Genomic DNA, 21,748 nt, shown 5'->3' with positions numbered 1-21,748 from the left:
GCAAGCGAATAAAAGTAGTGCCACAAACCAAGGTCCAATTCCCCATCAGGCCAGATCCCCAAGGTTAGCCACACCATTGCGCTGTCACGTCAAGAAATAAAAAAATCTTGTCTGCCTCCCACGCCTTTTGCTAATGGCCGCCACAAAGTCCCACTAAACATCGAGTGAATATTTATAGACCATTAATAACCTATGTGTAAACCGCTAGTGTCACAAACCGGGTGAAGCAGATGATGGGGGAATCATGGTCAGGGCATTAATATTGGCTCAGACTTCCCCAAAGGTAGATAAATTGGCTGTAGTATCTCAGACTCGTGTGCACATGGGATTGGCTGCCAGAAGTCCCAGACGGAGAGGATCTGAGCCCATCCAGATTCCAGCGACATAATTGGTGTAATTGTGTGATGTATTGCAGCCATTTAGCTTTTTTTCCCACTATCTGCAAGCTTCAGCAATTTTCCTTATAAAGGTATATCCAGCTGAGTTTGTCGGCCAACTTCTTCTAGTCGAGTTGGGAGAGGACCGGGGCGATGTTAAATATGTACAATTGGGCAAGTAATTAGATTAATAAGGCCCAAATGAGCACCAGGCCAGGAACTGAAACCCAAAATCCCTCATCCTTTGAGAGTCTGGAGTGAAACACATTACAGTATCTGTTTAAAGTTTAAATGGAGCCTGAAAAAAGTTTCTACGCCGTGGTTCCTCCGCTCATCTTTCCACCCGACAGACCTAAATTCACGCTTGCTCATCTCTCTGTTCACCAGACTAAGAAAGAGATGTTCAGCAGAAGCAATAATGAAGCAAAACTTGTGAAGCTCTGTGAGGAGAAGATAAGAGGCCCTTTAGGGTTACTTAACTCTATTCAGCCTTTGGCTGCATACTTTTCACGTCAGATTTTCTTTGGTGTAGTTATAGCTTGATATAGATTCCTTTCATACCTGAGGATTTAATTGATTACAGTGTATAGAACAACCATGCTGAAAACACAAACTCACTCAACTAGAGAGGGAGCCAACACCTAGTTTTGCAGATATGTGGTGATAAGCCAAAGTATTGGACAAAGGTGATGGCGTAAGATGAAATGATCCAGGGAAGGACATAACCATCTGCACCACATTTTATGGCAACCTATTTAATAGTTGTTGAAATATTTCAATTTCACTCAAAACCACAAATGTCCATCTCATGGTGTCGCTAAAGAACAAGTCAGAGGATCACAGAGATGGCATTCATTGTATCAGAACCATAAATGTCTGTACAAAATGTTGTGCAAAACCAATTTGTAGAAATTGAGATATTCCACTAGATAACAATTTTGATTTGGTGGTGACACTATCAGAAAGGTCAAGGGATCACCGAATTAAGTAGGATTCATCCTCTAGGGACCACAAATGCTTGCACAAAATGACATGGCAATCAAACCAATAGCTGTTGAGATATTTCAGTCTGGACAAAAGTCGTGGACTCCCAGCCATAGAATCACAGAGCAACCATGGATACAAACCAAATCTAGGAATACTTCCATCCTTTATAGACTTGTTATTAACTATAGTTAGTTGTACATTGTTGTCACGTAAAATGTGCCAATTTCATATCATTCTCTTTCCAACTCCAATAAATGTCAATCATGTCAGCAAACGCTACCACTCCCATTCGGAATTTGGCATTCTTTGTCCTCAAATGCAAGTGTTCGTCAACATGATTGACAGCAGTACATTTCTGATGGGGCTAATTCAAAAAGCTATTGAATTGGGTGAACTATCATTATATCCCCAATTTAATAAACCTTTATCACCTCCATTGCACCTGAAAATTGGTTGTAGAGTCTTTTTATCCTCCAAACATCATAACTTTATGAGAAGTTTTTGTAGCAGGGGACTTTTACATCGCTTTATGCATTTCATATGGATCACACATTTTAATTTCAGCTATTTCTATGCTCCTGATTTGATGGTGCGCATTGAAATTGGGGTTATACTGTGGTCACATATATGAGCCCAGCATGAATTGTCTTTTGAAGATATATTTTGTTCCGCCCCCACTAGAAGGCTGCCTCTATCCTATAGTGGAGACACAATTGGACAAATACTGCTTTAGCAGGCTTTAGAAACATGAAGGTACTGTAGGAGGGCCCTAGCTCCTTGGGGGTTCCAGATTTCCTTCATGAAAGCAAAACAATAAAGCTCAGGCGTGTGTGTGTGTCTGTGTCGAGTGGTGTGGGGGGTGCTATAATCAAAGGCACCTCATACTTCAGCTCGTTTCCCTTCGTTTTTCCTTCTTTTTCTCTGACCTGACATGGATTAATTACAGCCCAGCACAATTTACACCCTGCTGGAACTGTGGCAGAGAATAAAGAATGGTTGAAATGTGAGCCCAGTGACAAGGCGTTAGAATGCTGAATTGCTTTGTGCTGCACGTTCTGCGCCTCTATTGCCATTGCAGGGACCGTGTTACGAGGCCCGACAAAGGTGAACTGCCAGGTCTTAAAGTGGCAAAATGCCCTCACTTAGAAGAAGACAGCGCCAGTGTTTTACGGACTACACATGCAGGATCTGTTCCATTTTTGTATTTCACATGCTGCGACTTGATCATATCAACCGTATCTTGAAATTACAGCATGCCTCTTAGGGTCCTGTCGCTGCTGTATTCCTGTGCAACTTGTTTCTGAAATCCTACGGGGGACCGACATGACATGTGTTACATACCCAGACGAGACCATGTAAATATTTCTGCTTATAGACCATGCACCGTGAAGCATGCTTGTTGGGGAAGGCAGCATTGGCAGACGCCTCAGCCGGAGTCGGCCTGGCGCTGCCAAGGAGGTGTCAGCAACAACTGGCAAAGCAGGCGCCCTGCCAGCCCGCCTGGCCGCTCTGCCTATGAATGGTGCTTTTGTCAAAGGTGGCAGTGGGGACACTTGAGAGGGCTGCAATTAACACCACCTAAAATTAGAACGCGTGACCCTGTGCATCTGGTCTGAAAGAAAAGCCGTCCTTTCTTTTCTTTTCTTCTGAATCCATTATGATTTTAGACATTTGAAAGAGCAATACTTCTGACAGGGTTGTGCACAGAACTGTGTATGAGAGCAACCACACGTCAGAGGTCACAGCGCGAGGGCCCAGGCAGTCGCAGAGTCCACTAAGGTTAACTGGGTGGGAGCAAGGGAGACGAGGGAAGCCATCTTGGCTCAATGTGGCCGGTGGATCAATGCACTAAAAGGCAGAGCCAAAGGTCGGGCTGCTCAGCGGCAGCTCAGGGATAGACTGTGACAGCCACCAGCACGGGGGGGAGTCACCACCTTCATGTGACCACACACTGATACATTTAGACTGCAGACAATGCTCTAATCACACCACTACTATTTTCTAGATCTTGAAAATGTTTGTTAGTCAATACATGTATTTCATTTTTTTTTGTCACGCAGGACATCTATTGGTGATCAAATGGCTTTCAATCCCCTTGAATTTTAAAGACGTACTCAGAAAATATTACCAATTTGTCACAGATGGGATGCGTGAAAGCAACAGCATTGCCTCTCTTCACAATACTCATCTCCCCACAAAGGCTGCGTTGGCTCACGGTCAGAGCTCTTGACATACTGGTCCGGACACCTGCTTGGAATACCACTTCTGTTGAGAGGCATACTTGGCAGACCACACCCAAGGCCACAGCTTTAATAGTGGGCAAGCTGACAAAGGAACATCCTGTCCGCAAGATCTAAACCTTCAACTCTCTGTCCAAAAAACAGTTGTTTGGCACATTTATTTTTAATCGTTTAATTTGCGATTTATTTCAACCTTCTTCAGACGTGACTTCCTTTCAGAATTTTCACTTCCATCCTTTGTGTCTTTCAATTTCTCCTCTTGTTCTCTCCCTCTCTCTATCCTTTCCTATATTCTCCTCCTTGAGCAGACCATAACATCAAACTATCGCACAAGTCCAACTAAATTATAGATTTTCTGAGGGGTGTGTTGGTGTGTTTGGCAGCGAGATGCGGCTGTAGCAGGAAATAAACAAGATGCCCACCAAATTGAAAAGAAGGACGTCCCCCTGCCGTGCATTCAAATTGGTTCGCGCAATTTGACAGGCCACTGTCGAGCTCGTCTGTGGGATTAGAGGGCCCTGAGATGCTGTTTATATGTGTCCGCTCGTTCGCAGGATATTTTCACTTTTGTCCACAGCTTATCATCCCCTTCCTCAACCACCGCTGTCACCCAACTAGGCTTTTAAAGGCTGCAGAACGTCTGTCAGGAAACACTGACCCCCCCTAAATCATCCCCTCTTCTGAGCGTTCCTTCTCCGCCATTGTTGCTCCAAACAATCAAGCCGGGGATTTATCACTAGGATTATCCACACTGCTTGACAGCCGCATTGTAAAGTTGGATAATGTTGAAATATTTAATGTGGAGCTGTGGCCATCTACGATTAATTTCACCCGCAATGTAAATGTTAAACTTATAAATGCTTCAATTTACTTGCATTTTCTAAGACATATAGTGTCTAAAGTGATATAATAACGTATTTTTCCCCCCTTAACCAGTTAAATGCACTGAAAATCATCAAAAAGCATTACACAATCTTTTGCTCATTCGTCCAGTTGTGAATAGTGCTGCACAAACACAGAATCACGCCCCCGCCCCCACTTCCTCCATGCAGCCTCTATATTCCCGAGGATCGCTGGACGCCAAACAGGCAAGAAAAATGGCCAGCATGCTCTCTTTACTCCCCTGAGAAGTGAGTCCTACACGCAGGGATGTGGCTATTACTTATCATCATCAAAAAGTGCTTGTTTGGTGATAATAAGGGCCTGGGATAGAAATCTCAGCTAAAGGGAGGGAGGGGACTACCTGAAGTAGCAACGGAGGAATCCTTCCTCTGCTTACCCAAGCATTTTTTGCCTCTCTGTGAAACGGAGGGCCAGCTCTCAGACCCGGCTTAGCCCAGAAATAGAGGAAGATAGGAAAAACTGTTATTAGCCATGGTTAGAGGAACGATATGAGATAAAGAATAACAGTCAACAACATCAAATGTGCTTACTGTGCACGAGACAATCGTCAGGGAATACGGGAGGAGGGTATAGTAAAGCATTAGTAGCATTGTGTTCTTATCTCATCTTCTTGTGTCTGCAATGGTAAACATGAGAGTAACGGCACTTCAGACAGAAAAGCTGTCAATTTGTGAGGCCTGCCTTGAAGGACTAAGAGTAAAAAGGCTTTTGAGTGAACCAGCTTTGTGTATTCCATCCCAACGGTATTCAACCTTAAGGCATAGTCACATTGCTAATAGCAACACTGAACCCAAAGGGGAAAGTCGCAGCTCATAAATTTCCATCTGCTTTTTTTTTTATTTTATTTTTTTGCAGTGGGTCAGGAGGACCGTGCACCCTGGGGCAAAGCAGGGACAGCTCACAATTCAACATGAAACATGACTGATGTCATGCTACGTGGGGAGAAAGTTCATGCAATACATAAATTTAGGGTCATATGTTACAGTTCCAGCAGGGGTCACGCTCGATAATAGCCCAATTGTGATGCAGGGCTAGCGGGCCTCATCTGTAAAAGTTCTCGACAGAGCAGCGTGCATCTCCTCACCTCCCTTTGCAAGCGATTCACGTTCCTTGTTTGTTTTATCTATCGCCATTCAGCTATTTGAGTTTGACACTAGGTTCATGACCACTTCAATTCACCTCCTGGTATCTGATGATTCTGTCGCTCACACGCCGCTAATGTATTCTAAGGAGAGAGGGGATACGTGTTGGAGAAAAGGCACAGGTCCCATCTGATTGCGAGGTCCTCCCTGATGAATCATGCTGCAATGGACATCTCGGCTTCATCAAAGGGTGCTTTCCATCTCACTGGTGTGATTAATCAGAAAGGGACTTTATTGTTAACACAAAAAGTCACGGCAGATCACCGCAAGACTCAAAAAATCAAGTATTCATCACTCTGTCTGTTGATGAGACGAGACCTCAGCATAATGGGGTGATGTGACTGATGAAGTTCATTTTGAATGTCTTTTTTTTCCCCAGGCTTTGTTTATAATAATTTGGTGAATTAAAGTCGGAAAGGTGAGAATGATTTATAACGAGGATAGGACAAAAATACAGAGAGATTTCCCTTTTTAAATAACTGCATGGAAGAGGAACATAGAAAAAGGAAAAGACTCTGACAGAAGTCCTGCCTTGCCACAAGCATTTTCCGTTTTTTTGTGCAGATTTCTCCACTGGTCACAAGCGGTAAAGCTCTATACCTGTAGGACAGAGGGGAGAGGGAGGAAGAGAAATTGAGAGAATGAAATAAATATCTATTTAAAAATAGCCTCTCAGCATGGCAAGGAGAGATTTGAAGATATTATCCTCAAAGGCTGCTGTGAGTGAGGCCGGGAGAAGGCAAGGCTGTCTACAGTGAAATATGAAAGGCACATACTCCCTGACAGCCTATGGCTTTTCCTGATACTGCCAACACCAGCCCACTGGAGTGATCCATAGACTCTTTGTGGAGACTTGTGATATAAATGCTGAGGGCTAGATGTTGAAGATCCTCAGCTCGCTTGCTGCCCCACCCTCCCTCGTCATCCTTCGCCATCGCCTTGCCCGCCGCATGGGGGGAATTTGTTATGTTCCCTCTCGTACGCCTGCCTCGGAAATATCAGGACGACGGACGGGGGGGCAAGTCGACTGACTTGTCCTTGTCCCTTTTCAATTTGACAAGGCAAGCAGCCTTGGGGACTTTCCAGTCTATTTTCAAATTGACCATTTATAATCAGTTTTCTAAAGGAGAAAGAGAAGGGGTGGAGGAGTCGAGCTGTCCCTGTGTTGTTGTGGAAGGTATAGAGCTGGGGGTTGGGAGATAATAATACAGCAGCGTGTTGTCAGATGTGTCAGCAGGTAAGACGAATGAAGAATAGGGAGTGGGTGCATAAAAGGGAATGCACAGTGGGGAATTGACCTCTATTCAAAAAAGAGAAGGGGGGAGAAAAAGGGAAGAAATCTATATCCTCAAGCAAATAAACATATGCACCACCTCTCAATGAACCCAAGCCGGAGGAAAAAGTTGTTCTGGCCGTGGCTAAAAGCTTCCACAAAGAAGAAGCACCCGTTGTCCATTTTCGACACCAACGTGGCTGCATATATCAGCACCTGCAAGGTCAGGCCAACTCGGGCGTGGCAAGCGTGGCGAGGGCCCCAGCCCGGGAGGCGTTACAGCATTCTGTCACACTGCTTGCTCCACCGCCACCACACGATGACATTTCCACAAGATGGCTCTTCTGAATTATGCGGCCCAGCGGAAGGGTAAGACGGGAAAGGGGGGAAAAAAGCTCATTTTCTGGGTGTCTGCTTCCGACCTGAAACCGCCACTTGTTTTCATCAGCGCCTTTTGCCGCTTATGCAAAACGCCGTACACGGTAACAGGGGAACAATCAAGTCGGCCTGCTGCTCCTGTTCTCCATGCCACAGTCGCGTCTCGTTCTTTGGGGTGGAACGACACGGTGTCACCTCTACAATGGGCCCCCATCCTCCACAAATTAATCCCAATTTGGCCATCAAGCACGGGGCCGTCCAAAGGGGCAGGCGGCAAGTAATTGACATTCTCAGGTGCGTGAGTTTTGTTTATGTAGTAACGCTGAGCCAAGGCCTTTCGCCGTGGATGACAGCAGACCCGGTTTGCATACACCACTTGATTCGGGAGCCCTGCATGAGTGACTGCTCAGCAGCCCGTGGCCCTGTGGCATTTCAGCAGAGGACATTTCAGTAAAGATCGCCTCAGGTGTCAAGTGGCAGCTGTAGGTCGTTTGTCCAGCGCATTGATTCCACCGTGACCCCATCGCTCTCTCTAACTATTGATCCATCCCCCAAGACCCCTATACAATGCCCGTGCCACACTGGGGAATTAGAGCTTAGGCGTGATGTGGCCTACCCTTAAACAAAAGAGTGGCAAATTTTCAATAGGACATTGCTAAATGAAATGGGCATTGCTGTAGCCACTTACCTCCGAGGTCATTCCTACGTTAGGTTGAGTCCATTTTGGTTATTGGGATTCCATGAATTTGGAGTGGGGAGTTTATAAACATGAGAGCATGCTGGGAGCAGGGAATGTCCGTAAGTCATTACGGGTTTTGTGTGTGTGTGTGTGTGTGTGTGTGTGTGTGCGTGTGTGTGTGTGTGCGTGTGCGTGCGTGTGTGTGTGTGTGTGGTGAAGTGGGGGTGTTGGCACTCGTATATGGAAAACCCTATCCTAAATGCTTTCCTAGGCAGATCTCCCATGCCTTTTAGCATGTCACCAAGGGCCATGAATCACGATTACAGCACCTAGATTTTTACCTGGGCACCTCTAAGGCTTTTTCATTAAAGTAAAAGGGACCCCAGGCACCAGGGACAGGGTTGTTGAGGGGGTTGGCTGTGTTTGTGAAAGGAAGGGTCAGGGATTTGGTTTAGGTGGGTTAATTACAATAACAATGGGGGCGGCCAAAAACAAAAAAAAAAAGGAACACACGCCATGGCAGGGCTGAGCTGCTCTCATTTGTTTCAATAAGGTAAATTGATTCCTATGTCCTCTGGTGCCATTTGCATCGCATCCATTTAGCCCGCGCCTCTCATCCCACTCTCCTCCCACCCTTTTGCCACCACCTCCTCCCGCTCCATTCACTTCACGTGCGGAGGGCAGGACGACATCGATGCGGACGCATTGATCTTCCCGGACAGCAGACACATGAGAACGCTCACTCGTGGTCCATGCGCATTCATACATTTCACTTGTGCATGGACGTGCACATCTGTTCGCATGCACACGTGGAATTCACATGCGACCACTAATTAAGTTATTTGACATTCAGGATTCGAGACTTACTCGGTCTTCTTCAAAAAAGTATCTGATGAGAAAACAGATTTTTCTATTGTCACGAGGCATGTTGAACTTTACCCAAGCTGCCTCAGTTTTGTGGTCATTAAAGACTGAAGGCTCTGCCACCATAACGGTGAACCCAACAGCAAGGCACACTTTGTCACATTTTCTTAATTTCAGTTTTGACTGATGAGCATCACCTTAATTTCTTCATCTTACCTGTCAGAAATGTGTTCATTCTATTCAGTGGCGGAAAAAAATATCAAAAGGGCACCAGACGCATGCAGTGGGGCACAAGCACGCAGCATGTAGCGCAGCCTATATGGCATAATTTTAAGGCACTGCTTTACATTTTCTCCACTGGAATGGCACCATGGAGGGCGCTTTATTATGTTTTACCTACCTTAGACGCATCCAAGAGGGCACTTTTGCTGTGATTTGTTCGAACATGAGGGCACCAAGGGGGGGGGGGGGATTCTACTTTACATTTCCTTTTACTTTTTTGAAAAATCTTGCAGACAGATATCTCGTGGCTCCTGGCTATAGTGTGAAAGCACTCTTGTTTGTTCATTCATTTATCTTTAGTTCCACTTTACATTCCCCTCCTGCAATGCTTCAAGTCCCCCCCAGTGGACCTCCACACCACCGTTTGACAACCACTGTTTCAGAGTAATGGTGAAGTTATAAATTACAGCTGCTCCACTCTACTGGTGAATTTGAGCCACCTATGCCATTCAGCTACACAGTGCCAACAACCTGCCGACTCTAACTTTCTTCTCAGTGTCATTCTGTCCACGCGACAACTGATCCATCTCACCGACACTGCGCAATAGCCACTGTATTGCCCACAGGCATGGTCAGTGATTATCAGCACTGCCCACTGGCCTCTAACCAGCCCTCAGTCAGAGCGGTATCTATCTCGCCTCCCTCACTGCCTGCCTACCTGCCACGGACCCCCCCCCCCCCCCCCCCCCCCCCCGTTCGGTACAACACACACTCCCGTCATCAGTCACCGCCGGGGCAGATAGCAGCGGCCGTCAGGCAGATGAGTGACGACAGGGCCTGTTACCTGAGCGCCTGCATGACAATGGGCCTGTGGGCTGAGATAGAGAGACAAAAGCTGCAACTGTGCGTGACACAACACACCAGCTGATCTTTTTTGTCCGCTGTACAATTAGCTGTCAACCAGCAGCATGTAAAGATGTGCTATACAATGCACCCAACCTAGTCACACGTAATTGAATACTGCGTGTATGTGTCTGCGCAAGTCATCGCTACAAAAACTTTTCACACGACATCATTAGAGCAATATTCTGACAATAGGTTTGATCACACTTCAAAATACCGTCTGCATTGATCCAAAGTATTTGAAATGAGGATGCTGTATATCTATAGATTAGGGAACAAAATGAAGCTGCATAATAATGTATCTAATCCAGTCATCATTGCAGTTTCAACATAACATCTTTCACCACTTTCTTCAATATGATAACACTCCGAAGGGCTTACTCCTCATATAATGCTATGACTTGAAAATATACATTGCAGAGTGAGATTGCTACCAATCGCAACCACCTCTTTGAATCAGCAATAAGCAAATCCTATTAAATCCATTTTAATTCGGCCCCATTCAAGCAAATCCTGACTGCTTGTGAACAATATAACAATATAGATTCTAATGACTTCAGGGAGGTGGAAAGACCTTGCATATTAGACTCATCAATAGTGTTTTTCCTCCCTATCCTGACACACTTCTGCACGCTGCAAGTGTGGGATGGTTGCAGGCGAGGAGGAGGGTGCACTTGCCTTCTTAAACCTCCACTCGCAAGTTTACACAAGCAGATGTTGTACCCAAGCTTGCGTTTCGACTCCCATGGCACACACGAACACATTCGCTCAAACATACACGCTCCGAGTACGCCACAAGATTTATAACAATAATAGTCTCCCCAAAAGGCATTGAAACGCACCAGCCATTTCGCGGGCAGCCTTGAACCCTGGCTGATCTGCTATTTGTTACCTCGAGCACTTGGCAAAACAAAAAACGGCTACAGCCCAAACACTTGAAAGGCCTTATTGCTCATGTTGCCCACAAGTTCTGCGCTGTCAGGTTGAAACAAACTATCACAGTTAAGCTCGCTAGACAACAAACCGAAAATACCTTGATCCAATTTGAAACACAGGCTTACTTGCTGAAGTATAAATGCTTAAATTGGTAATACCAGCAGGTAATTATTAAATTCCCCCAACCCGCCCCCCTGCAGAACGTTTGTTTTGCATCTGGAAACACTATGAGCACAACAATTGAGTCACAGGTTTAGGCACCAAAGGATGATGATTATGGTAATCCAACAATGCCAAAGCTCTATTGTATGTCACAGATTTTTGTTCCAAACTCATGACCTTATTAACCTTCTTAATCCTCAACTGGGTTCTCATGATAAGGGGCTTACACGCACACACAAGCGTACACTCAAAAACACTTTCACTATGATGCCCAGCAAACACTTTAGAAGCCATATCCACCTGTTTTATCCAGCACACCTGAGGTGCCCTGCATAATATCAGCAGAAGCCCTTGAGCCATCCAACACAATTAACACTCTCCCTTAGATCAACAGTTGGGGAAAAAAGTGGATGGCGGCATTTGGAGCAGAGGGCCCTCACAGTGTAAGCACATGAGAAAGCAGGTCTGATTGGTATTAAGTAGTGAGATTAAAAAGCCATCTCATAGGTCAGGTCAGCTGGTGTTCATTTGAATACATTACCAGGGTCCGAGGCTAGATAATTCTCTCATTAGCGCCACTCAAACCCTGAGTGACAACACGGGTGAGAAGGGAGCATGTCTTACAACACTTAGAGTTAATTAGTCCGCTCGCACTGTTGCTCTGCACCCCATGCGTCCGCTCTCTCTTGAAATGGCCTCAACCTAAAGCGTCTGCAGTTTAATCAAAGATGAGCTGCGGAGTTTACCGTAGGAACCACCTGTTGTTTCAGGAAATACCTGAAGAGCATTTTCAAACCTCAACGAAAAACATTCTCAAACCTGTAATACTAAAATGTAATGTGGCATGTACAGTACTGTTGCTGAACAGTTTTTTTACAACTTATTTTCAGAGTTATGACCATCATTTCTATTCTATTCTATTGGTTATGATAACTTGAGGCCAAGAAACTATCAAGATCCGTCTTGGTCTCAGACATAGACGACCCAGGACTTATATTTCAAGGCCGGTCAAGATCTCAACTGCGGGGATATCACTAAATAGCCTGTGCGTCGTCTGATTTAGGCTATTTGTTAAACTCATTACTGTGATTGCTCATCATTTTCAATTTCCACACTTTAAATTCAGCGCTAACAGCGCTAAGTAACGGTGCAAACAGCGCTGACGGTGCAAACAGCGCCAAAAGTACTGACAGAGCCAACAGTGTTTACCCGGGGGTACCGACGCCATTATCGGCTGTAACCGCTGTACTATGAGTGCAGTGCAGAGCGGCGCCTGTGAGCTAGCTAGTGGGACACGCTTTACATGCACGAACATGAGCTAAAACGCAAGCGCGTCCGGCCCGGCTATGTAGACAAAGAAAATCCAGAGAACCTCAGATTACAGAACACAGAGAGAGAGAGAGAGAGAGAGAGAGAGAGAGAGAGAGAGAGAGAGAGAGATACATCAATATCTAAAGGTTCTGTAAATTGTCTCTTTTCTTTCTCTTCCCACTGTTCACTCGCACTCCTACCACTGTTTCCATGAGACAAGGCACTCGGCTCATTGGCCAGCACACACACACCCACACCCACACACACACACACAGGGGGGTTCTCTCTCGCCACCACCAGTGGGCTTACCCACCACACACACACAGAGCCTGAATACCAATCTCTGCATGTGCCCCCCCCAATCGCCACCCCAAACCGAGCGCACGGGGTTAGCTGAATATTCTAGAAGCTTTCAATTTTTCAGGCAGGTCTGCGAACCCCCTCCCATCACGCGGCGCCATCACACTCAAGGGAGTTAGAATTTCAACAGTCGTTAGCAGGGTCATCTGCAGTCCCTCAGGGAGGGACTTGAAAGAAAAAGATTTGAATTGCCTTTCTCTCTTTTTATTCTCTCTTCGTCTCGCCGCTTTAGTTCTCTGTATGGGTCCGTCATAATTCCACTTCCTGTCTTCAAGGCCTAGCAATATTCATCCCCCTCAATCTTGTCTGCGCCGCCAAATTCATCAATCAAAGGCGAGGTCTTCCAAAGTGCTTTTTATAGCTCGGTAGTCATGCTTCTTATGCCACTGTCAAAAGTGGCGACAGAGCTCCGAACTGGTGGCGATGCCACGGTAAGGCGTTTATCCACTTGTATAATGTACTGTGGTGGTCATACAGGATCAAATACAGGATGTGAGGAAAATGGCTTCCAGCTGAAAGAGAGGGAGAAGGAGGGGGTTGAAATGAGAAAACATTTCTTCTTCCAACTCTTTTGCACTAATATGAATTCCCAGTGAAATGTCTGGCGAAGTAGGTCAATGGGATTTAGAAAGTTTGTGCTGTTTTTTCTTTTTGTGTTTTTTTTCTCCTCTCTCTCTCTCTCTCCTCACACTCTCTTGTCAATGGAAAATGAGCAATGCGATTAGGAGAGGGGAAGATGATGAGCTACAGAGAGTGAGCGAAAAAGAGCAAGAGAGGAACAGAAAAAGACAGAAGGCAGGCTGAGTGGTGGTTTGGGCCTCTCACGGGTCCCTCACCAGCTGACAGAGAGACCCAGACAGAGAGGCAGAGGAAAGGGAAGAAGGGGGATTGGGTCTGTGCTCTGGAGGAAGGGAGTGGCTGATGTGTCTTCATCTTGATATTGAAGCAACAATCTAATTATACAATTTCTCCAGGGAATATGCATATGAGGGTAATCGGTAAATAGAAAAAGGTAATTATGTGCCAGAAGTCATACCCTTTGCACCTGTAAGCACTGCACCGATACACGAGATTGGGCTTTTAATTCACAGTGAAGATAGTTTATCAGCAGCTAAATTATTTTGTTAATTTGTAATAAATAATGAATTTCCCAGTTCTTGAATATTTCATAGTGTCTGTCAAAAGTGTAATCAGTTAAGTTTGGTCAAATACAAATGGGCCTCTCTTGGTAATTTGCCAGAATGTTCCTCGGGGTAAATCTCCGCCAGTGAATGTGATTGAATGTTACAATTAAACGTACTAATTCATTGTCAAAAGCAACTTATCTATACACATGATATATTTGGCGCTTAATTGGAAAGCACATTTAGAAATGGTTTTCTTGTGACTTTCTACATCACGGCCTAATCAGAATAAATTCTGCCCTCTGTAATGAATTGAAGTTGAATATTCGTCGTTGGGCTATTAAAGAGACCGGAGGAGTGAATTATTTAAATGCTAATTAATGTTTTAAGCTTTTCAACCTGCAATAGGCACATATTATTCCTCAGTCCCCCCCCCCCCCCCCCACACACAAACGACTGACTCCGACATTCACTAACTAACTTCTTGCTCATATTTCATTCAGTCAATTCAGCTGCAGTGGTGCTTCTTTCACCCATGCCGCCACCTCGAGCCAGTGATGGAGGAAGATGGAATCCATCAATACTGGGAGACAGTTGATGGAATTACTAATCAACTCTCAGCTGAGAATTCAGTTGCCCATTGGAAACAGGATTCAGACCTGCTTTAGTTATAATCCTGTCTCTGACGGAGGTAAGGGAATTTTGAATTGCTGCTTTTATTTTTGACCACAAAAGATTGAAGTTTTTATGAACACATTGCTTGAATTCTACTTTATTTCAATGTGTTTTCCACCAGTGTTCCACCGCATATTACATCTGTTTAGTAAACGCTTGGTGCTTTGTGATCTGTCGCCATCATTCTGCTGAGATTTAAAGCTCGCCAGCAGCTTCTGACAGAGCCACGGATATTAAATGAACTTCATTAGCGTTGAAATAGTGCGAGATGTGGTTCAAGTTTGTGTTCAAAGCAGCCGGCAAAAGAGTTCTAATGTGAGCGGCAGTCGCATTATTCATGTTTCCACAATAGCTTGTTATTCATCATAAGACAAAGGAGAATCTCACTCGGCTTGACATAGATGGAGGAGGGCCACGAGGGTATTACTCACATCTGTTGAAAACAGTATGCACAACCAACTGGATGTCACGATACACCATGCTTATTAATGCAAACAAAGTCTCCCAACACAGAATATAAATTACATTTTCCTTCACATCACAGCATAAATATTAATTGTGTTAAATCCATGATGTATGGTGGTTAGGGAGAGGCTTTAGTTGTTTATTGTCTCACCAACGGGATGCATTTTATTAATCAAAGCAGCACACATGTGACACCATATTGTGAAGTACAGCACACACGGAGCTGTTGTATTCAAAGATGTGCGTTCCTTTAATACCACAAGGTGGTGCTGTAGGCTAACAAACTGGTGCCATCAAACTGCTCATCCCAGTCTCTGCGTCTCCGAATACTGATAAGAGCAATTGCAGTTGATTTCAAATCGGCATTTTCTTAAACTTCGACCTAAACATCGCAAATAATCTACAGTATCCCGCTTTCTTTGAGACCTGTACACACCACATGTCAAATACACACCACATGTCAAATACTCAATACGGCTCCCAGCCTTGTGTATCTATGGTGCATTGTTCAGCACCCCATATAAATAATCCTACCTTAACCACACAAATAATCAACAGAAGGCCTTTGGGAGGCTTTTCGCCTTGTTCACTCTTTTCTTTCTTTAAGTAGAGAGTTTGCACAGCTGTCCGGGGAACACAAATGGCATTACACTCTCTTCCTGTGGCAGGACATCTGTTGCTTTCAGCTGGCATCCCTTCTGAGTCTACTGGAGTGTGCTTTATGCAGCCTGGCGGCATTAAGGGTTTTTGAAGGGTTTCATTCCAATATAGAGGGTGACGTGGTACAGTTTTGTGTCAAATATACAAAGGAAAGCCAAATTGCCAGTATAATTTATTTTCCTTTGTACTTCATATCAAAAGACACACTCGCATAGATCTCGGATAAGACCGCAGAGATAAACCAACATCACCTTAATACACGATAGGTGAATGCATGTACTGAGACACATGTTACTAAAGATGAGGCCTTGATTAATATTATTGCAGAAAATTGCAATGCATTCGTACGCATCCTTCTGCAGCAGCTTGGTGTCACAGCAGCCTTGGACCGTCTGACTGAGGAACTCTCCTCCCTCCATAAACCTCCCAGTACAGACTGACTGGGAAGGATAGAATACTAATTTGCATCCCACTGAATCAACTTACCACTCTCAGCCCATGTTCTCACGTCCCCTGCTGAAGTCCGATTTTCTATTAATGACCCTGGCCATTTTCTAAAATGAAAAGAAATTCAGTGGTGCTTTAAATTTTCGATCTCCAATGAAATTAAGCTTGGTTGGTTGACTCATCTAATTTGTATGAATGTGTGAGTCAGACAAAAAAAAACTATTCCAAATTGTATAAGAAGTGAAATTTTTTATTTTTTTATTATTCAGTCTTCTCATTTGGATTGAGCACATTTGTATTTTGAGATAATCTTTGCATACTCCCGTCCAGACCGATATATGGTTCGGCTTAGCCTTGCGTCCGTGAAGTCCACATGGAACAATCCAAAACGAGCACTGAATCCATCAGCCCATTCAAAGTTGTCCAGCAGTGACCATGCGAAATATCCACGGACGTTGACCCCATCTTCTTGTATAGCTACATAAATAAACACAGAGAGGAAAAACTATTTTGTAGAAAAGAGTTAATTCAGGTTTTTAAAAACAGAAGTATATTGATTTTATACTTTAGGAGGCTACAGCCCTCAATGACACATCACAAGATAAGCATATTACATCCCGTATTAAGACTTCCGATGCATCCAAAGAGCATGAATTATTTGCAACAAGCAAAAAGTACGTACATGTATGTATGTATGTATGTATGTGTGTGTGTGTGTGTAACCTAAACAGAGGGGCTAAAACAATTATCATTTTCTCTGAATCTCGCCTTTAAATAACTGCTATGCTATTCTACAGAAACCATCCGAACTCCAGAGCGAAATTTAAATATCCCTGTCAATGACACATGCACAGAGTGGCCACATGGTGGTGCCAAAACCAACAATTCTACTTTTAGACATTAACTCCTTCGCCTTAAGGTCTGGAGTTGAAATAATAATAATATAAATAATGGTTTCTCCCATTTTCATAAGTTTTCTTACCTTTTTGAATTGAACCTTTTTCGTGATATACGTAAATAACCCAATTAATAAAACTTGAACCAAGGATTCTGAAAGTTTTAAGATATTGTTCATAGTGCACAGGTGGTGGTTTTGTCCGTGATGTGCAAAATAAAACAATGGTAAGAATTCTTGGTGCAACAGCGACCAATCTTTGCATCCCAGCTTTGTGACACATTTACACCCAATTGCAAGAGGTGAAGGTGTAACAGACCACATTTGATCTTCTACTACTCTCTGCTAATGGCAATTTGCTCATTTCCAGCGCAGATCTACCAGCCATTACCTTTAGCCACTTCCAAGATGGTGTCCTGATAAAACTCTGAGCGCTGGACATCCTCAATCTGCAGCTGCCCCACCTGAGAGAAGCCGTTCTCGGTAATGTAGACGGCTGGGTTGTTGAAAGCATCCTGAAAAGTCATCATGGGGCAAATATTATTGTCAAACAAGGCATCTCAGCTGTCAGACATTCCAGGGAGAGACAGATTGGTCTACAGTGTGCCGTTTAGCTGCATTTCAACGGTGCCAAGCTCAAGCTAATGGCCTGTGACAAGGCACAACAGCAGGAAATTGCAATTGCAAACACTTTCAGCAAAGTAACTGTTTCATTCAATGTGACAGCGCTAATGAAGCATCAATGTGTTTCTGGAGGTGTTAAAAGGAGATTACCGAATACAAAATCAATAGCAAGACACTAAACAAATGTCAGGGTGTTCTACTTGTTTGGTTGAAGGCGATTTGTCTTCTTGTAGGGCAATTCAGTTTGATGCCAAGAGAAAAAAGAAAAATGACTTCCCATTTCAGCTGATTGAGTTCACACTCAAAATAAGGGATGTGTTTGGGCCTTGTTTGGGGATACGTTGTAGTGATGTGGACTGAGGGAAATTAAATAGAAAATGACCGCAATAGATGGACCAGTAGTTGTAGTTTTACCTTGATGTACTTGAGAAGTTTCCTTAAGCCACGGGGCACTACAGCGAGCCAGGACACGCCACAAATGGGCCAGGACGGATCCAAAACTTCTCCTGCATCTCGGTCGCTCTTCATGCACAACGTCTCTCCACAACCTCCTCCCGCCTCGATGTTCCGAGACGTGTAGTAGTTCAACGCAAAGAAGTCCGCTGTTCCCAAAATGGCAGGCTCATCCTTTGAGAAACTGGGCAGCCTTGAGCTACCGCTGCATCCCAACTTCTTACTTTGAGCGTCGATGGCAGATCTCATTATTTCTGGATAGTCTCCAGTTACAAACACAGGCCAGGCGAACCAACCTAGTGTGAAGGCGAGTTGCTGTTCAGTGGCGGCGATATCCTCGGTGCGACCTGCGTGCAACGGCTCAAGCCAGTCGCTGTTGATGGCCAGGGACACCGCACCCTTCTGCTCTGTCCTGTAGAAGGAGTCGTAGCTGTGCCAGGCCATGGCGTGGGCCCGCAGCATGTTATGGCCCACTAGGTAGGCAGCGAACCCCGGTTCTTTTAACCCCGGCGCGTGGATGCCATCTTCGTGGCCCAGTTTGGCGCACACGTAGGGCTCGTTGATGGTGATCCAAAGTTTTACGCGGTCGCCGAACGTTTGGAAACAAAACTTTGCGTAGCTGTCAAACAGGGTCGCTGTACCCGCTGATTTCCAGCCACCCTGATCTTGAAGAGCTTGAGGCAGGTCAAAGTGGTAAAGTGTCACCATCGGTGATACATTGCAGGCCAGCAAACCATCAAGCACCTTGTTGTAGTACTGTACACCTGTTGGACACACATCCAACAGGTGGTTAAGGCGTGACGAGGTAAAAAGGCAATGCAACCATCTATTAAAACCAAAAAGAGCTCGTTCCATTGTGTCGCTCTGGATCTAGGTCTAATGGGGATATGGAAATACCTTTTTGATTGACATGTTGTGTCGTCCCATCAGGCAGGAGGCGAGCCCAGGAGAGAGACAGACGATAGTGTGTCAGTCCAAGCTGCTGGATACACTCCAGGTCCTTCTCCCACAGCTCGTAGCTGTTGCAGGCCTCATCTCCATTCTGCTCCCCAAACACTCTGCCTTTCTCGTGACAAAATGTGTCCCAGATACTTGGTCCCTTGCCGTCTGCCTGCCAGCCACCTCAATGTGCACAGAGAGGTTGTTTCATTTTGTAAAAGTATGAAGGGTGCTGACATGAAAACAAATCACAGTAATGTTTCTGTTGGGATTTGTGCCTGTGGATGTTACAGACTATCCTTGTGGAGATTTTTGTAAGAGTGTCAGCTTTTACATTGGGGTCACCTGCGAGCTAGTTCATTTGTTCCATTAACTGCATGCAGTCTTTGAGTTGGTCGTACATTACAATGGTGAACAGCGTGCTCTGTATGGGTTATAATTTATTAACGCCCATTACATTTAGGAATACAACATCTGGTATGAAAAAAAATACATTTTGTGACCTTTGTGTCCTGGTGTGTGCTATCTACAGGGAGTAGACGCAACATCATAAAAACCTGTGCAATCTAACGGGATCCAAAGGTTCTTCAAAAAAAAAAAACCCTCAATGGAGCTTATGGTGTACAGTTTGTAAGAGTGGCGTGGATTCAGCTCTGGTCATTTTTAAAATCATTGTTTGACATATTGGACTTTATTAGAAATATACTGGATAAAGCTCACGCTATCTCCCATAATGCAATAGTTATAACATCGTCACAAACTAGGGCAGAGGTAGTTGGTAATGTTGCAGACTTTCCTGACACACTAAATGTGATCGCAAGGATAGGCACTTTTGCATATTTAATTTAAGAACAATTGAAAACGTTAATTTTTTTTAAAACGCAAAGTTCAAGTCTCAACGACACCTAAACTTAACTCTTTGATGTCGATCTATTTTGAAAAACTGCGCGAGTGTTGCTGATACATTGTGTCCAATTCATAAATCTCGTGGTTGTGTTTACCTACCTTCTATTTGATAGGCAGCAGTTCCCGCTCCCCACGCAAAGTCTCGTGGGAACATGTTTCTTTTAGGATACAGGAATCAAAGTCGTTATAATGCCTTACTATCTGAGTTTTGTACATCGGATGTGAATGTCTCATAGGAACCTTACATTTAAACCTATTGTTTGGTTTCCGTGCAGACAACAATGCAGCCGCACGACCAGGAACAACTCGGATATGTGACGTTCAGTGGTTGTCTTGTAAAGTATGATGTACGAGCCAAGGCTTTTTCTTTGCGTCATTCTGTTCGTGCAGCACACCTTAAATGCTGTGGGTAAATAATTAGCCATAAGCACTTTAGGTACTGGGGTCGGCATTTCGATATTCCCATGAAAGTTGTGTTCACGACTTGGGATCTACAAATCTTCCGAGGGGCACTTGAAAGCAGCAAAGTTATTGCGCCTGCCCGCCTATTTGCGGGAGCGCGCACAGTGTAAAGTGAAAACTACCAGACGGTGAAGCCTGAATGATTTATACGGCAAAGTGCGGTTTAAAAACGTTGTGATCTTCTTTGTGGGTTTCATCAATGGTGATGATGAGGTTTGATGATGTAACAGTGTTTGATCCTAAAGTGTCTGAAAAGGAAGTTAATGGGGGGAGCATTATTTGCCAATAGGTCTATATTATACTTGACAGGTTTTACATCCCCTCCTTCTCAGACCTTTAGGCACTTTAAGATCAAACATTGTTACCAGCTCATATGATTTGTGCTCTTTTTAAAGGACAGTCTGGATTTCATACATGTAACACTCCTGAGAAAGGAGGGGATGTGATTCTCTGCAGGCAATCAAATATGCCCCTGCTCTGCTGAATAATGCCTCCAGATTGTAACTTTTTTCTAGAGATCTATGACTCAAATGCGGTTATCAGCACATATGTCTGGACCATTTGGGCTTGACAGTGGAAATTCTATACATTAAATCAGCTGAAATCTACTCATTTTGCACAGTTTGCTGCATGAGAATAATGTTACGTCCTGTACGCAGAGTCGCAGACAAAACCGGTCATGGTGCTTGTCAACGAACCCCAATGTGCTGAATGCAAATAAACAAGTGGAGGTGAAAGCATGAAGGCCTGAAGGCATATATTCTCTGTCATGTGATGCATCCAATGCTCTCCTCTGGTCCCGTTTTCTATCGAGTGAAGGGACTCACTCAACCTGATCTTCACAAAGAAAACGGATTGTTTGCCAAAGGGCAAACACTTCCTTGCCAGCTAAACGCACTCTTCAAATAGCTGCAAGATCCAATTGGATTTTTGAGACTTTGTCTTTGCATGGCTATTGTGGATAGCAAACTTGTTTACAGGCACCAAACAGAAGACTGTGTAATGGAAAAGGTATTCAGAAGAAGAAGAAAAACTTGAGTTTTGGAGGCCTGGTCAAATAGGAGCTATAAATGTTCTTTTTAAATTGTTGGGTTAATGTTTTTGTGTCTTATTCTGCAAAGTTAACCACTGTGAAATACATATAAAGTGAAGTAGGTGTAAAAGGTAGCATATAATGGAAATACTCAGGTAGGTACCATCAAAAATATATTTGGTGGGCTACAGTAATTGAGTAAAGTCGCTTTCCACTGCTGAAGCTTGAGAGGTAAACCCTACATACTCAACTGATCAGCCTCTGCTGAGCGTTTTATTCTGAAAAGCGGACCGGATACAGTTTGAATGCCGAGGGACTTGACAGTGGC

General features: G+C 44.3%; 1 protein-coding gene across 1 annotated transcript; it reads right to left on the bottom strand.

The window, feature by feature from the left end:
- Nucleotides 1–16,379: 16,379 nt before the first annotated feature.
- On the bottom strand, nt 16,380–20,151 carry gba3 (glucosidase, beta, acid 3). The gene is made up of 5 exons (XM_076112468.1): nt 20,025–20,151; nt 18,978–19,202; nt 18,042–18,844; nt 17,395–17,518; nt 16,380–16,585 (listed from the first exon to the last, which is right to left on the bottom strand). The coding sequence occupies exons 1-5, from the start codon at nt 20,077–20,079 to the stop codon at nt 16,383–16,385; spliced, it is 1,410 nt and encodes a 469-aa protein (XP_075968583.1). The 5' UTR covers nt 20,080–20,151; the 3' UTR covers nt 16,380–16,382.
- Between the last annotated feature and the right edge of the window lie 1,597 nt (nt 20,152–21,748).

The sequence above is a fragment of the Anarhichas minor genome, unplaced genomic scaffold (genome assembly GCF_050575085.1).
Source record: "Anarhichas minor isolate MPS153535 unplaced genomic scaffold, ASM5057508v1 ptg000049l, whole genome shotgun sequence".
NCBI classification, from domain to species: domain Eukaryota; kingdom Metazoa; phylum Chordata; class Actinopteri; order Perciformes; family Anarhichadidae; genus Anarhichas; species Anarhichas minor.
This window is presented reverse-complemented; position numbering and strand designations above follow the sequence as displayed.